The sequence below is a fragment of the Delphinapterus leucas genome, chromosome 16 (assembly GCF_059928025.1).
Source record: "Delphinapterus leucas isolate spDelLeu-1000000601 "Yukka" chromosome 16, BTC_Dleu_Yukka2, whole genome shotgun sequence".
Classification (NCBI taxonomy): domain Eukaryota; kingdom Metazoa; phylum Chordata; class Mammalia; order Artiodactyla; family Monodontidae; genus Delphinapterus; species Delphinapterus leucas.
Genome location: NC_143144.1, coordinates 36936573 through 36954431, shown reverse-complemented (window position 1 = coordinate 36954431; position 17859 = coordinate 36936573). Strand labels below are relative to the sequence as shown.

The 17859-nt window shown below is 34.7% G+C and overlaps 1 protein-coding gene across 9 annotated transcripts in view; it reads right to left on the bottom strand.

Annotated features, from left to right (window-relative positions):
* Window positions 1-17859, bottom strand: part of CCSER2 (coiled-coil serine rich protein 2) — a 167603-nt gene that overhangs the window by 17165 nt on the left and 132579 nt on the right. For all 9 annotated transcript variants that reach the window (XM_089897782.1, XM_089897786.1, XM_022562477.3 and 6 more), the window contains one exon: window positions 10945-11034. In XM_089897782.1, coding sequence (XP_089753908.1) covers window positions 10945-11034 — 90 coding nt within the window. The remainder of the gene's footprint in view (window positions 1-10944; window positions 11035-17859) is intronic.

The window sequence follows — 17859 nt, the reverse complement described above, 5'->3', positions numbered from 1 at the left end:
ATAGAGAAACCACAGTCATACTTTAAAAAAAAATAACAGTGTTAATGAGAAGACAGATTTCATTTTTTAAAATACAGGCAGCCCAAATTACTAAAAATACATCATAATCCAAAACTAGTTATTTTTCATATGTTAAGAAAAAAATTATTTTCCTCTAATATTTGTAGTTAATGCATATGAAATAATATATTTTTTCTGGCATACAATTACATTTATCATCATGTATCTTTTTAAAGTAGCAGATTCCAGTTTTTTTGCAAAAAATGAAAGCATTTAAAAGGGGAGATAGACTTTAAGAGTTAAACACACAGAAACTGCATCAATAATAAATTAGGCATTAAAAAATTATCATACAAAATTTTTTTCTTTTTTAACTCATAGGTTTTCAAAGGATTAGCAGCTAAAATAAAGAACATTAGCTGAAGATAGCAGAACCAACAGAGCATTCAAAAGACTTAGGATGTTGTAAGAGTGAGTACTATATCAAGAATGTGACATACAGGCCACAGGTTACACATGCAAACTTTTAAATTTTATTAACTTGTGGCTTCTTAGCTTTACTTATTTTGATCAGATTATCAGAACTGGAAAACAACAGAAATGTCATTTACTTCTATTTCCTCACATTCCAGGTAAAACTGGGTCTTCAAGAGAGAATTTGTTCACACAAATAGAACCAGATTGGGTCTCATGTCTCTCTGTTCCCAGCCTCCTCACTGATGAGACATATCCACACATAAAACTATAGAAACACTCATGATAGCATCAAGAAAAATGAGCTTGTAAATCATCATCACCCAGCTCAATTTGCAAAATAAAGTATGCATAATTTTTCACAGCAATTAATCTGATATAGAAATGATGTACTAGAAGATTACTAATGTATTTTACTGATGTTTAGATATTTCGGGAACACTGATCCAAATAAAAAACTTATGTCCACTCCTGTATCAACATTCCTTGCCTGAGGTTCAGTATAATCAGACACATTTAAATTTAAGAATAATCCTATATTGCTCACTACAAAACAAAAACCAAAAAAAGATCCATTTTCTATGTTGATTAAGGAAACAAATAGCTACAAGAAACTAAATAAAATTAATGATCTTTAGAGTATCCTAGTAAATAAAGATCTTGTCTTTTGAAATTATTGTAACTTCTCCACTAATTTAGCCATGGGTGTTTGTGAAAACAGATTAGGAAATATTTAATAGGGTGATGACCCCAGGTGCTCTCCATAGATATTACCTGATACAACTCGATTTTGCTGTTTCAGAGATGTTTTGGCCCAAAACCTTTACACAAAGCAAGTCCTCAGCCAAGAAGGGGCATGTACTTTTCTCCCTATGGGTTTTACCAGGCAGGACCAGCTTCTACTCACTGCACTGGGTAAAGAAACTTTCAGATAGGGATTTTGTATATAAACTAAACCAGCAGTCAGAGATTCCTTCTCAAAGAAATAAGGTCTCCCTGAGGGTTTATGGAAATAGTACCCACTGGGAATCAGGGAACTGTGTTTTTCCTTGGATCTTCTAAGAGCCTATAACCTTGAGAAAGCCACTGATCTTCTCTGAGTCTCAGTCTCTTCATTTGTAAGATGCAGGATTGGAATGTGCTACAGACTAAGTCATTTGTGTCCCTGCCCCCAAGTTTCATATGTTGAAACCTACTGCCCCAGTGTGATGGTTTGGAGGTGGGCCTTTGGGTAGTGATTAGCTCATGAGGGTGGAGCCCTCACGAATAGGATTAGTGCCTTGTGAAAGAAATCTCAGAAAGCCCCCTCACCCCTTCCACCATGTTGAGGACACAGGGAAAAGACGGCTGTTTATAAACCAGGAAGCAGGCTGGTGCCTTGATCTTGGAATCTGCAGCCTCCAGAACTGTAAGAAATAAATTTCTATTGTTTATAAGCCAGTCTGTGGTATTGTTATAGGTGCCTGAACGAACTAAGATAGAATGGTTCATCTCTAAGAAACGTCTCACTTTTAGTTGTAATTCAGTTGGCTCACACACCCCCAACTCCAGAGTCACTGTTATCCTTTAATTTTATAACTCTATTTATACGGCACTTAAAACAATCAACTGTATTAAATTGTCTCTCATGATAAATCATTAGTTCTTTAAAATAATTTAAGTGAAAGTATCTGTAAGAATACCTAGAACCTGTCAAGAGTTTAAAAGATGTTAAATGTCCCACATTCTCTGCCTAACCGTCCCCAGCAAACGGGAGACTCTGTTTACTGATTCAAACTGAATTAAATTAAGTTATTGTGTTTACCTAGAGATGAAGATATAACATTTGCCAGGCCTGGACACACACTGCAAGCAACTAAAAATCTTAAAAAACAAATAAAATGATACCCATTCTTTACTCCCCCAAGACCAACAAATCAATGAGATATCAACTACACACCTACCAGAATGGCTAAAATTTAAAAAATAATAATGACAACACTAAGTGCTAGTGAGGATGCAGAGAAACTGCATCACTCATACAATGCTGATGAGAATCTAAAATAGCACAGCCACTCTGACAGTTTGCCAGTTTCTCTGAAAACTAAACGTACAGTTACAATATTACCCAGAAATCGCACTACTGGGCATTTATCCTAGAGAAATGAAAATTTACATCTACACAAATATTTATAACAGCTTTATCTTTAATAGCCAAAAACTGGAAACTACCAACATGTCTATCTATTATAGACACAAGTGGTTAAAAAAACTGTGGAACATCCATATTATGGTCTACTACTCGGCAGTAAAGAGGAACAAATTACTGATAGACACAACTACTTGGATGGATCTCCAGGGTATTATGCTGGGTGAAAAAAAGCCAATCTCAAAAGCTCACACACTGTATAACACCATTTATATAAAATTCTTGAAATGACAAAATTTAGATATGGAAAACATTAGTGGTTGTCAGGGGTTAGGAATGGTAAGGGAAGAAGTGGTTGTGACTATTAAAAGGCAGCGCAGAAGAGAGAACTTTGTAGTGGTGCAATAATTCTGTGTTTTAAATATGGTAGTTGTTGCAGGAATCTACACAAGTGATAAAATGGCACAGAACTATGCATTCTCTAAAGTCAATTTCGGTTTTGACACTGTACTACAACTATATAAAATGTAACTGTTGTGGGATATTGGGTGAAATAAAGGATCTATTTTTGCAACTTCCTATGAATCTACAAGAATTTAAAATAAAAAGTAACAACATAAACAGAGGAGTAAAAACAATGCACATTAGAGTGATATTGAGGAAAATTATTTGAAACGCTAATTATATTGGTAGGATCATATTTTCTTGGGGAGAGAAGGAAAACATGTTTAACGACCTTCTCATCTCTATAAACTAAAGGTAATTTCCCTGATAATAAAAAGATGATTATATATTCCTTTCAATAGTAAAAAAAAACAACTGAAACAACTATAAAACATAACTAAACCTTGAGACCAGGCAAGTTCAGAGACAGCAGACATGTGAGCAACACCAAGCAGCAGCGCTAAGAAACAGCATGTGCTGGCTCCCCATGATTCCATGTCTACTGAAGTGTTTCTACAAAGAAGGGAACTTGTACGGAAGACCCTAACTTCGAAACTTAGAAGACGTATGATTTATAAGATGTAAGGAAAGGATGGGAAACATGATTTTGAGCAAAAAGACAGTATTAACAAAGAAAGAAAAATTCCCCAGACGGATAGATCTCTTCCAGCAGTGAGTGCTGGAATACACTATACTCCTGAACTGAAGATTGCTGGAAGTCACAGCCATGTGAAGATAGATTTGAGAGCCAGGAGGTCTAGTCCCCGTAACTGGAAGACATGTCTACCATCCTCTGGTCCAGAAACAAGGCCTCACTGTCCTATCATCTGATTTACACTTTGCTGTCTGTCCATGAGTACCATAAGCTAAGAATCAAGCAATGTCTTTTATTTAGTATCCAAAGCCCTTAGTACTGGGATTGAAATACAGAAAAAACTAGTCAAAGTTCAATGAATGAATGAATAAATGGACCTATGGTTTAAAACCTGAAGGAATTTGCTATTTTGTGGTTTTTTTTGGTTAATTCCTGCTACATAGTTCAGGTTTAAAGCCAAACCCAGTGACCTCCATTCAGAGCTGCACTATCCAATATGGTTGCTAGCAGCTACATGCGGTTAAGCAGATAGTCTCAATCGAAATGTGGTATAAATGTAAAATACACACAAGATGTCAAAGACTTCATACGAAAACAAAAGCTAGAATGTAACGTATCTCAATATGTTCTTTATATTGATTACATGTTCAAATGGTACTACTGGGTTAAATAGAGTATTTTATTAAAATTAATTTTGCATGTTTCTTCTTGCTTTAATTTGGATACTAAAGCATTTATATTATATATGTAGCTCACATTACATTTATATTGGAGCACTAATTAGAGGGCAGGAAAGTGCATAATTCTTTCCTAGTTGATGCTGTGAAGATCCCTAAGCTCTGCCCAGGAAAGGGCCTTTTGCTCAACTGAGTCTACTTTAAATCTTCTGCTGACTTTTAGGATGAAGATATGAGATGCTTTCTGCTGGAGAAATCACAATGGTTGTATATAAAAACAAAAAGCAGTAGAAATGCATATGAATATATCACATCCAAGGGGAAAAAAAATCTACTTGTAGGAAAACATAGGATATCTGACATATAGTTTAACCATATGCATAACATTCTAGTTACACTTTAAATCGGTGGGACAAAACACATACATATGCACACAAACAAGAACAAAATAAAAGAATACGAAAACATTAAAAAACAAGAGTATCTGGATTCAGGGTTTTAGAGGAAATTTCATTTCTCTCAAGATAAAGCCTAGGGAGACCAAGTAAAAACATCTTTCTGTGAACTCAAACCTTGTGGGATAAGATAAAGAACAGTGAGCCAAGTTCTTCAGAACACATGCAGCTCTTCCCTCAGCAGCTGCTTTTTCTTAAAGCAAGGGATGAGAACAGAAGAGAGTTACCACCTGAGCTTAGAGGATGGAGAATTTTTAATCTTAGCACTGAAGAGATAAAACTTTTCCTGATTCAGGAAGATTAGTTTGCTTGTGTCTCCCTCTTCTGGGAGAGCTTAGGAAGCCTCCTGGAATGGTCTTATTTGCTCCGAAAGGGGTCTGTGGCAGTTGGCACTGTAGCACTGAGCTTCCTTAGTGGATGAAACTCTTTACTAGAGATTTCTGTCTTCCATAAACTCATTCCCACCTCCCACCGCCCCACTTTGAATCTACATCTATATCTAACTTCTCTGGCACCTTTCAAGTTCCAATCCTACATATTCAAACTCCTCTACCCTTCTGTCCTGCCAGAATCTCAATCTCAAGTGATTAAAATATATATCTAAAACCTTTAGTAGTTTTCTTACCAAATAAAATCCCTTCTCTTGGTTCTCCTATTTTCTTAACTGACATGTCATCTTCCCAGTCATCCACATTTGATAACTTACATCCATCTTCTTCCCATTCATCACACCTTTTCATCTAATCACTTTTCAAGACAACAGATTCTGCCTCAGGGATTTTCTCTCCATCTCCATGAGAGATCAAAAATCATAGGTTAGCCTCATCTCCTGGGCTATTATAATAATCTTCTAAGTAGTTTTCCCTGCCTTCACTGTGTTCTCACTGGAACTGATTCAATCCTACTGGGCCCTGTGCTAAGCCACTAAGGACAGATGAAGGAATGAGACACAACCCCTGCCTCATGACAATCACAGTTTCTCCTCTCACATTACTCTCCCTGTAACAAAATATAGTTAAGTCTGGCCCCTGCTAGAACCTTCTGGCTACAGAATTAAGTTGAAAGTTCTCAGTCTAACATCTAAGTCTCTCCATAATGTGATCCAACTCTAAATCTCCAAACTTCTCTTTCCTCATAATAATTCTTATGTAATCATTACTACTACCACCACCAATAACTACACTAAAACATGGCAAAGTATAGTAAATGATTTAAAAAAACAGAGAGGTAACAATCCAAATGTTACAGTTACAATCGTAAAAGAAATTTCATCTGGTTGGTAAATTTTTATTTAATCCATGCCCAGGTATTCCTTCTGTGAAAGATAACAAGCAGCCCCTAGTGCCCAGTGATCTCATAAACAATCTCACAGAATACCATGGTTACTCTGAGACCATGGTAACATGAAACAAAATAAGGTCACTTCATAATTTTGCCTAAGTACAGATAAAGGCAAGGTCACACTGTGCCATCCAGAAAGTACTCTAGACTTTTCTATCTTCTGATAGTATCCAATCTGAGCAAACCCGATTCCTTAGACCCTCCCTCAAATCATCCAAGAAAAGCTCAAATCCTATAAAAGGTTCTTTCTGATACAATCTTGATATCATTTTTCACGATGTGTGTTCTCCCTGGCTGCAACAAGTAATCCACCCAACTTGTTTTACAGATATATTCCTGGTGGGCTTTGGCTGAAGGTACATTAACACTTCACTGCTCTGAATGATCAGGATAGCTGTATTTGCTTAGAAATTTTAGGACTAGGTAAGAGAAATGGTATTATTTTCTGCTATATCAGGAATATCAATGTAACTTTTTGAAAGAACCCTCTGAGCATAATAATAAAGAGACATTCTGTAGGAAAAAATTTTAGTTACATCTGACATTTAAAAAATAGTAATTTTCTAAAACATCTGTAAAAATGTTTTTGTAATTACCTAAGAACAAGAGAAGTTAGAATGCTCCAACAAATAAAGGCCTAATAAGTTACCACTCTGCTAGCATAAACTAAAAGAGGAGCAACTTTTATTACCTCTTATGGAAGCTGATTAATTTCTTCTAAAAGACTAATTTGATCATGCTGCTTCTGGGAAACCTAACAGGATCATCCATTTCTCACTGATTGCTATCTAATATTAAATTCTAAGAGTAAAATCTCTCTATGTCCTGCCTACACCCTCACTGTGTTAAGTCAGTAAGTTAAACCCTACTTACACACATGAAATGGATACCAGCAGTGGAAAACTTTGGTGCTGTCCTTTGTTTTCTAACTACTGTGCACACAAACTTTGTTTCTTTCAGTGGACATTTTATTTTATTATTTTTTTAAAATTTATTTATTATTTATTTATTTTTGGCTGCGTTGGGTCTTTGTTGCTGCATGAGGGCTTTCTCTAGTTGTGGCGAGCGGGGTCTACTCTTCATTGCGGTGCGCGGGCTTCTCATTGCGGTGGCTTCTCTTGTTGCAGAGCCCGGGCTCTAGGCGTGCGGGCTTCAGTAGTTGTGGCATGCAGGCTCAGTAGTTGTGGCTCACGGGCTCTAGAGTGCAGGCTCAGTAGTTGTGGCACACGGGCTTAGTTGCTCTGCGGCATGTGGGATCTTCCCTGACCAGGGCTCGAACCCGTGTCCCCTGCATTGGCAGCCGGATTCTTAACCACGGTGCCACCAGGGAAGTCCCTTTCAGTGGATATTTTAAACAAAGTTCCAAAAATGCCTACTTCAGTTCTGGTATTTGGTATTAGAGGATACGAATTTACATACCCTTAAATTTATGACCAGATAAATCACTCAGCTGCTCTAATATCTATATTTCATTTGTCCCTAGCCTTGTAAAACAATTCCATTTTTCAGTTATTGGTTTCAGGTGCTATTGCTCATAAACTACAGTGTAAAAGACACACATAATAGAATTCTTGGTGTGTTGTCATACTCACATGCATACTAAAATGTGATGTCTCAGTACAAAGATGGTTCCTATCAGCATTTAGCTCACTGAAACATAGGTCATATTTAACGTTCAATGTCTAATATTGATTAAACATTATTGCATGACCATTAAATATTACATGTTTATACACCAAAGGATATAGATATTTCACTTAAAATACGTCTAGTGGCATATTTTAAATATAAGTAATAGTGAATATAAATAAAAAACTTAACAAAGAAATAAATCCCTTAATTCCCTTTGGAAATATATATAAATAGTAACGTAACGACTCTCTAATTGGGAGAAAATGGCACATCTAAGTTTAAAATCAGGTTATTAATCTTACATAAAAATTAACCAATAATACTGCCCACTTCCAAATCAGAAAGGCATGTGGTCTAAAAGAAAAAGGACTTAGGAAAGAGTACTTGAGACAAATCTTTGGGTTATATTGTTCCTTATATTTAACATTTCATCTTATCTCCCAGGCAAGGGGAAAAAAAGGAGCAAAGTTCTTTGCTAGCACATGTATCATGACTGGTAGGACTAAGTAAATTCCTTCTCCTTTGGGAATTATAAACAATTGATATTTTTGTGTGTGATATGTCTGTGATATATTTTTCTGATTCAATATTTTCTATTTTATAAATAGTTACAATAGGAACATAGTTGACTGTAACATTTTGCAATATATGTATGATCCAATAAATCTGAGTCATGCGAACCTAATTCTAAGCACAAAGGATTGCAAATAATGCTGATGATATTCCAATTCTTGAATTTATATAAATTTTATTCATATCTATTAAATATGCTATAAAGTGGATTAATCTGTGATTCAGTACTAGAAACTAATTCCAATAGAGCATTTAAATTTTATATAAAAGCATCTTTCTTAACTCCTTTGCTATATATAATAAGCGTTAGTTCTTAAAATATGAGAGGAAACTAGTATCAGGTCAAATTGTGCACAATCTGAGTTTTAACTGATCGGCAACTTTCCCATTGATACCAATAAAACTGTTTATTCCTACACTCAATTTTCAGAGTAATCCAGGTTGGGTCATTATGTGAATCCTTTGGGTCCATCTTGCAATCCCTTCTTTGAGATTCAAGGGCATAAATAATAAGCTTTGATGGTGTGAGTCTAGAAATGTATTCTGGTATTTTGTCTTCTCTAGTTAATTTAAGATGTTCAAACAAATGTTCTATAAAAGTACCTATCATGAAAATTTACAATTTACTTAATGTGCAAAATAACTATTCAAATCTTCAAATACTGATGTTAAATGCTTTAAAAACGATATTGGAAATACATTTTAAAAACTTAAAATTCAGTCCAAGATAATATTATTTATAAGAACATGCTTGTACATGGATCAACAATGTCATACTATGTTTAAAATAAAGTCTTATAAGTTTATATATTTAAAGTGAATCCTTATTTCTCACATAATCACCATTTTCCTGCATATGCCTAGTCTCTTCAAGTATTCTTGTATGAATGGTTAAGCACCTTCCATGTTTTTATTCTTCTTTCCATGTTATCCATTTCACTATTTCATCTGGGCATTCTGTCCCTCAGATGAGAACATTTGGTCAGAATTTGACTTATCCATTCTTCTTCTGAAGGTACCATCTTCTCCTACAACTCATTTTTACCTTCTTTCTCTCTTTTTTTCCACTACCTAAATATGAACTCTGTCTTTTTTCTTTCATTTCTTCCAAAAATTGCCTTCACTGACTTCCCTTTATTGTTCCAGGTGGCTTTCCTATAATCCATCTAAGTCTACTTCATCATTAACTCTAGGGATGCTTTGTCCAATATGGTATCCACTAGCCGTATGTGGCTATTTACATTTAATTACAATTAAATATTATTTATAGTTATCTTCTGCAGTCACACTAGCCACATTTTCAAGTATTCAACAGTCACATGTAGCTAGTGGCTACTGCACTGGACCTCAAGGAAACTCTATGGAAGAGTGCTGATGTAGAATAGTTTCTCATTCTCAATTCTGGAACTCGTCTCTGTCTACTGACATCTTTTGCTTTCTATGATTCAACCACTACCTTCACCCTTTTCACCAAGCTTGATTCTTCCACCTAGACTTTCCCAATCCTTTGAACCTTACAGCACTTTCTACACTTTAACTATATCACACCGTCAGTTCCTTTAATAAGCACTTGTTAATGGAAGAATCCTTATTTGTCTGTATACTTTCTTTCCCAATTCCCCACTTCTACTTCAAGAGGCTAATAACTGAGATGGGAGGGGCTCATCAAACTTTTGTTGAACAAATTAATTATTAGCTTTGTACTTTATACAGAGCATACAAAAAATAACTACTTATGAGATGAAAAGAAATAAGTATCTTATAAACTTTAAAGGCCTATAGCTAAGTTTAAAAAAAGCAGATTGTTGATTACACTATCCATTATAATTCCCTGTTCATTTGTGTTAACGAGGATTCCACTGCTTAAAATAAGGCAAAAGAAGAGCAAGGCTGGCTTATCAGGCATTCTTTTACCATGAAATACCTATTACTTGGCACCATACAATAGGATAACAATGACTGATAGCCATGATGACTCTCTGGCTCAGGCATATCCTGAGCTGAGTTCAGAAAGTGTATTTTTAACACTAAACATGTTTTGAGATGTAGTATTTTTGAAAAACAATGAAGAAGCACAGAATGCATGGTAATTTTCTACTGTTTAGAAGAAGCCATTCCCTACCCTAACTACGCCCAAAACATAACCTTTACTGTCTGTATCTTAATGCATTTATACTTCCTAACAGCCTCAATATTTGTTTGAGTAATTATAATAACAGAATATATTTGAAAAGTCTCAACAAATAAAAAGAACAGGCTACATAATATATTTTCAGAGTCATATGCTGTTAAAGAGGGAAGACTACATTTTGGACTTCTTTTTCTTGTAGGGCATGGGGAACTACAACTCTCATAAATACATGCAATAAGAGAGAGACTAGACACTCAAATAAAATGACCTACGGTGTGCAGAATGGAAAAGCTATTAAATGCACATTCATTCGTATAAGACACAGAAGAGAAGCTTTAGAAAGCACAGAAACACCTAAGAACAAGAAAAATCCACTTACCTTAAAAAAAAGCTGACAGCCACGGCAGATTCAAAATTATTAGAGTAAAAAGAGTAGAACAAAACATCAAAATAGTAAATGACAAGAAAAGAGGATAAGAGTATGTGTTACTTACAGGAATTCTTCTCCAGGGTGTTTGGGTATATTTATCAGCATATGTGCATTTTTCCTCTTTAGATTTTTGATGGCAGTTACACCGAGTTGCCTGAACAAAAACATAAATGTTTACATTGGTATAATTCTATATATACACATATACATACAAACAAAGTAATTAGGGTCTTTCTTAGGGGGTTAAAATAAAAATGCAAACATCAAAATCTATTCAGTAGTCTCCCATCTTTTTCACAGACTGGATTTTAGATTCACCCAGCAAGGCAAAATTTTGAGTAGTCAAAATTACCGTTGGCAATCTCTTATACTGCCCATACAACACACTACCTATGATTTTATGTATATAAATATATGTGTATATAGATGTAGAACATATACAGCAATATACAGTATATAAAGAATATAATAGCAAAACTTTAAATACGTCCCTAAAGTATTATGGTACTACAATCACTGCAGCACAGTTTCTTTCTTAAATTCATTTTTGATGGGACTCGGCTATTAAATACCACCAGTCCACAATTAAGGTTGTCTTTTCACCTGTGCAATGCATTTAAAAGCCCCTTTAATGATGTGTTGACTTTACTGGACTGGAATATTTTAAAGGATCTCTGCCCTTTGACAAGATCCATCCGACCATCTCAGTTCATAAATAAATTCTCTTCACATGACTTAACTCAGATCATACTCATTCAGTAATTTATACAACACAAAATAATGTGCCTATTGTGTAAACTATGGTCTCTCAAATAAATACCAAATTTTTAAAAAAGGAAAAGATTGATAATGATAATTTCTCCTTGGTGTGAAGTTGGAATATAGTCATATTATTTATTAAACAACTCCCCTGGAGGTAAATATGCTTTCTTGTAGGAAAACCTACATAACAAATTCTTGATTATTGCATCAAGCTAAAATGGTAAGTTTTTACTTTTAAAACATTTACCAATATTCAAATTTTTTCTTAATTGCAATCGGATCATCCCAATTTCCATAATCAAAATAAAATCTAATCAAAACAAAAATCTCTGTAATACAGACTTGTTTCCCATTCTTTGTATTCATAGTATACACATATTTCCCATTCTGAAACATGGGACAGTCATTGAAACAAAATTCAATATATATGCAGGTCAATCTAGACCTCCTGGAATTCAATATAATAGGAATTTGTAAAGAAGAAAACAGATAATATAAGACATTTATCTTTTTTTTTTAAACATCTTTATTGGATATAATTGCTTTACATTGTTGTGTTAGTTTCTGCTATATAACAAAGTGAATCAGCTATATGTATACATATATCCCCATATCTCTTCCCTCCTGCGTCCCCCTCCCTCCCACCCTCCCTATCTCACCCCTCTAGGTCGTCACAAAGCACCAAGCTGGTCTCCCTGTGCTATGTGGCTGCTTCCCACTAGCTATCTATTTTACATTTGGTAGTGTATATATGTCAATGCCACTCTCTCACTTCATCCCAGCTTACCCTTCCCCCTCCCTGTGTCAAGTCCATTCTCTATGCCTGTGTCTTTAGTCCTGTGTGCCCCTAGGTTCTTCAGAACCTTTTTTTTTTTTTCACATTCCATATATACGTGTTAGCATACGGTATTTCTTCTTCTCTTTCTGACTTACTTCACTCTGTATGACAGACTCTAGGTCCATCCACCTCACTACAAATAACACAATTTCGTTTCTTTTTATGGCTGAGTAATATTCCATTGTATATATGTGCCACATCTTCTTTATCCATTCCTCTGCCAATGGACACTTAGGTTGCTTCCATGTCCTGGCTATTATAAATAGTGCTGCAATGAACATTGTGGTACATGAATCATTTTGAATTACGGTTTTCTCAGGGTATATGCCCAGTAATGGGATTGCTGGGTCATATGGCAGTTCCATTTTTAGTTTTTTAAGGAACCTCCATACTGTTCTCCATAGTGGCTGTTCAATTTACATTCCCACCAACAGTGCAAGAGGGTTCCCTTTTCTCCACACCCTCTCCAGCATTTACTGTCTGTAGATTTTTTGATGATGGCCATTCTGACTGGTGTGAGGTAATACCTCATTGTAGTTTTGATTTGCATTTCTCTAATGATCAGTGATGTTGAGCATCCTTTCATGTGTTTGTTGGCAATCTGTATATCTTCTTTGGAGAAATGTCTGTTTAGGTCTTCTGCCCCTTTTTGAATTGGGTTGTTTGTTTTTTTGATATTGGGCTGCATGAGCTACTTGTATATTTTGGAGAGTAATCCTTTGCCAGTTGCTTCGTTTGCAAATATTTTCTCCCATTCTGAGGGTTGTCTTTTCATCTTGTTTATGGTTTCCTTTGCTGTGCAAAAGCTTTTAAGTTTCATTAGGTCCCATTTGTTTATTTTTGCTTTTACTTCCATTTCTCTAGGAAGTGGGTCAAAAAGGATCCTGCTGTGATTTATGTCATAGAGTGTTCTGCCTATGTTTTCCTCTAAGAGTTTTATACTGTCTGGCCTTACATTTAGGTCTTTAATCTATTTTGAGTTTATTTTTGTGTATGGTGTTAGGGAGTGTTCTAATTTCATTCTTTTACATGTAGCTGTCCAGTTTTCCCATCACCACTTATTGAAAAGGCTGTCTTTTCTCCATTTCTCTCGCTTCCTTTATCAAAGATAAGGTGACCATATCTGCGTGGGTTTATCTCTGGGCTTTCTATCCTGTTCCACTGATCTATATTTCTGTTTTTGTGCCAGTACCATACTGTCCTGTTTACTGTAGCTTTGCAGTATAATCTGAAGTCTGGGAGCCTGATTCCTCTAGCTCCATTTTTCTTTCTCAAGATTGATTTGGCTATTCGGGGTCTTTTGTGTTTCCATACAAATTATGAAATTTTTTGTTCTAGTTCTGTGAAAAATGCCATTGGTAGTTTGATAGGGATTGCACTGAATCTGTAGATTGCTTGGGTAGTATAGTCATTTTCACAACGTCGATTCTTCCAATCCAAGAACATGGTATATCTCTCCATCTGTTTGTATCATCTTTAATTTCTTTTATAAGATAGACATTAATGTCTTTTGTAAGACATTTATCTTAATGCAAGCACATTACTTGTTCTATCCTGACTGCTGCAATTCCAGAAATAATGTCCTGTCTGTGGCCTATGTGTTAACATATGAAGAACAATAACCGGCAAATATTTGAATTTTCCACAATTTGGAAAACCTAGTTTTTACTGATTTCAATAGATAGAAAACAGCTACTCAAATCACTCCCTCTCCATCTGCATTCTTTATTGCTGACAGATTCTGTTCAGATGCTCACCTTCTATGCAGTCCCATATTTAGGGATTCAGTATCCTCTCTTGACCCAGTGATAGAGTTTGATTAGTCTGAACCAGTCTGATTAATCCCATTCCTCAGTGCTTAAGGGACAAAGAACTCAAATCTAGCCAATAAAACATGAGGCAAGCCTGGGTTATTTCTAAGAAAGTGCTCTTAATTTTTAAAATTGGTATGCTACAGAAAATAGGTGCTTTTCCTATCTTTGGGGACTACTGAGTATATGACACATAGAGCTATGGCAGACATCCTGTGACCATGAATGGGTAGCCAAGAGGATTCCAAAAAAGCTACCCTAGAACTTTGCCATTACCCAAATGACCAATTAGGAAACCATGGAAGCAGATGAGACCAATATACTTTCTTGTTATTTCAGTTTATAAATGTTCTTATTTTCAAGTCACTTTTAGTTAGACTTTTACTTAAAACTTAAAACATCATTAGATATGCACTGATTTACTAACTGGGTGATTTGGGACAAATCATCAAATAAGAGTTATTATTTATCATGCACCCATGGGCCAACTGTAGCATTAGAGAGTTTACATATGTAGTTCAATTAGCTATCACAACCCTATATGGTCAGTATTATTTTTATTATCCTCACATATAGAAGAGGCTTAAGAGAAATTAAGTAACTTCCCTAAGAGAAGACGGCTACTAAGTTTCAGAGCCAGGATTTGAACCCAGGTCTATACAGCTTCAGGCTGGTCATGGCTTCTCAAATATATTACAGTGCTAACTTACTTAAGCTCAAATATATTTGAGCTTCTCAAATATATTACAGTGCTAACCTACTTAAGACATTAGAAATGTCTCCACAAAGAAAATTCTACACAATAATTTCATAAGATTATTCTGAGGATTCAATAAACAAATGCATCTAAATTAACTATCATTTAACTAGTACACTAAGATGAAAATAAATGGGCATTCTCAGCATTTTGGAATAAGGTTCAAATAGTCATGCCTCTATACCTTTCAGTTTCATTTCTGGAGCACTGCAATCTGATTTTATATCTGTGTATTTCACACGAAATATGAATTTAACACATCATATTGTCGCTATATTTTTCTTGAAGTTTGCATGTAAACATAGGTTAGAGCTGAGTGCCTATTTTTGAAAAAAGATAAAAAGTATAGAAAGCTAGAAATGGAAAAAGACTTTGAAATCATCTAGAAAAAACTTCACATTTTTGATAAAGAAAGCACTAGAGACCGATGGAAACTGCCAATGTCATTCAGCTAATTAATATTGAAGACAAGAGATTCAGCTAATTAATACTGAAGAAAAGTTATCTAATTCCTATTCCATGGCTCCTCTGATGCCATTTTGCTATTTTTAAGAAGAGCAAATTAGGGATACAACGAAAGAAAAAAACTGTAAAGAGAAAGGCAATTTTAATTTTGGTAATCTGAAAAATGCTCTTACCTATCTCTACTTTCAGTGGTTTATATCTCTTTAAATTCTCTTGATTTGAACAAGTGACTTCCCAGTTCCACAACTAAACTAAAGGTAGGTGATGGGATCTTCCAAGATAAATACGATTTCTAAGTTTAATGTATCAAATACAGAGAATTTCGAAGCACATATCGCTAAAGAGTAATGTTTTCACTTTTCTTTGCTTTTCTTCCTTTCTTTAGGATTCTCTTAGATATTTCTAAAACCTTTCTAAAAGTTATTTGTAAGGTGAGATATTGTTAAGGATAACTGGCCCAGTCTCTTCAGTAAGTCAGTACAATGAAAACAAGAATAATTCTAAAGTAAAAGAGATTTAAGGAATAACTAGATGTAATGTACAAATGTACAGGATATTTTTAGAAATGCAGAAATCTGAATATGGACTGGATATTAGAAAATATTTTAAAAATTACTATTAACTGGTTAAAGATAATATTTCAGCTAGGAAGAGAACATTTCTTATTTTTTAAGAGGCACACTGAAGTTAAAAAGAACACTATTAAAAGTTCTCAGCATAAAAAGCTATATCTTTCATTATTTATTAATCATATATCAATATAAAGTGACCTCGTTTCATAATTTTTTTCAGTCTTAGATTTCTTCTTCTAATTTTAATACTGCAACTTCAGTTTTTTAGATGAGAATAACTTTATTGTCTCACCCAACCTTTTATATTCAGCATTATTGTGCTGTTTTACTTTATCTAAATTTCCTTTATACAAAGCAATTAATGGATTTTGCTTTAAATCCTCAGCAAAGCTCTCTCCATGAGATAAGGCCGTTTGCATTTACTATTATATTTATTACATTTGGTCTAATTTCTGTCACTTTACTTCTGCTGTTTTTAGACATCCTTGGTATTTCTCTACTTTAGATGTCTTTTTACTTTCATCTTTTGCAAGATACATTATTCTAATCTACTATTAGTTATCTTAAAGCATTTCACAAACATTTTAATTTACCTAAGTATATAAAAAGAATAATTTTAGATACCCATTTGTAGATACACAATTCAGTGCTACTGACTTCTTCAGCATATCCCTTAACTCTTTTCTCAAACCTATTTTATTTAATCTAAATATTTACAAAAATTAATAGCAATTTAAAATTTTAATTAAAATTTTTTAACATTAAATTATATATAATTACATAAGATTAAATAATGAGCATTAAGTTTTCTCCCGTTAGTAGTTGGGAAGTTTATCCCACCTAATCTCTCTAAAGATGGTTTTCATTTCACCACTCATTCATTTTAATCTTTACTTCCTTATTCTTGAGGTTTTTTTTTTTTGCGGTACACGGGCCTCTCACTGCCGTGGCCTCTCCCGCTGCAGAGCATAGGCTCTGGATGCGCAGGCTCAGCAGCCATGGCTCACAGGCCTAGCCGCTCCGCGGCATGCGGGATCCTCCCAGACCGGGGCACAAACCCGCATCCCCTGCATCGGCAAGCGGACTCCCAGCCACTGCGCCACCAGGGAAACCCTTGAGTTATTTTTAAATTTCTCTCTCAAGCATTTAGGATGTATTATTAAATAATTTTACAAAGATAACTGGGTGGCATATTTTTCAATATGCTAAAGGTCTGAGAATGTATCTTTGTATATAAATAAAAATGCATTTAGTTATAAAATGTGAGGGTCATAACCTTTTTTTCTAAAGTGCACTAGATACAACTTCTTGTGCTCTGTAACAGATTTTTGCAAAATTTGAAGCTTAATTTCCTAAAAGTACCTTTTCTTCTCCCTAAAAATTGGTTGGGTTGGGTTTTGTCTTTAGCTCTTAAATACGAACACTGGTCTTACTCTTTTCCTTTTTAATCTTATATTTGGTAGGCCCTCAATTTGCAATAATCAGTTATTCTTTTTTCAGATTCATAAGTTTTCTGATACCCTTAATCATAACATCTGATCCATCTGTTCTTACTATTTATTCATAAGATGGATTCTGATCTGACCCCAATGGCTCAGAGCTCAATATATTATATCCTTTATATTCTGAGTGAGATTACTCCTTCATATTGCTGCATTGCTTTGCTATGTCAAAATAAGTTTTGACTTCCAACAAAGATTTTCTTTGGCCTCTTGTGATTGTTATGCCATTATACTCTTGTTATCCTGGGCTTTTATTATTACAAACCAAATTA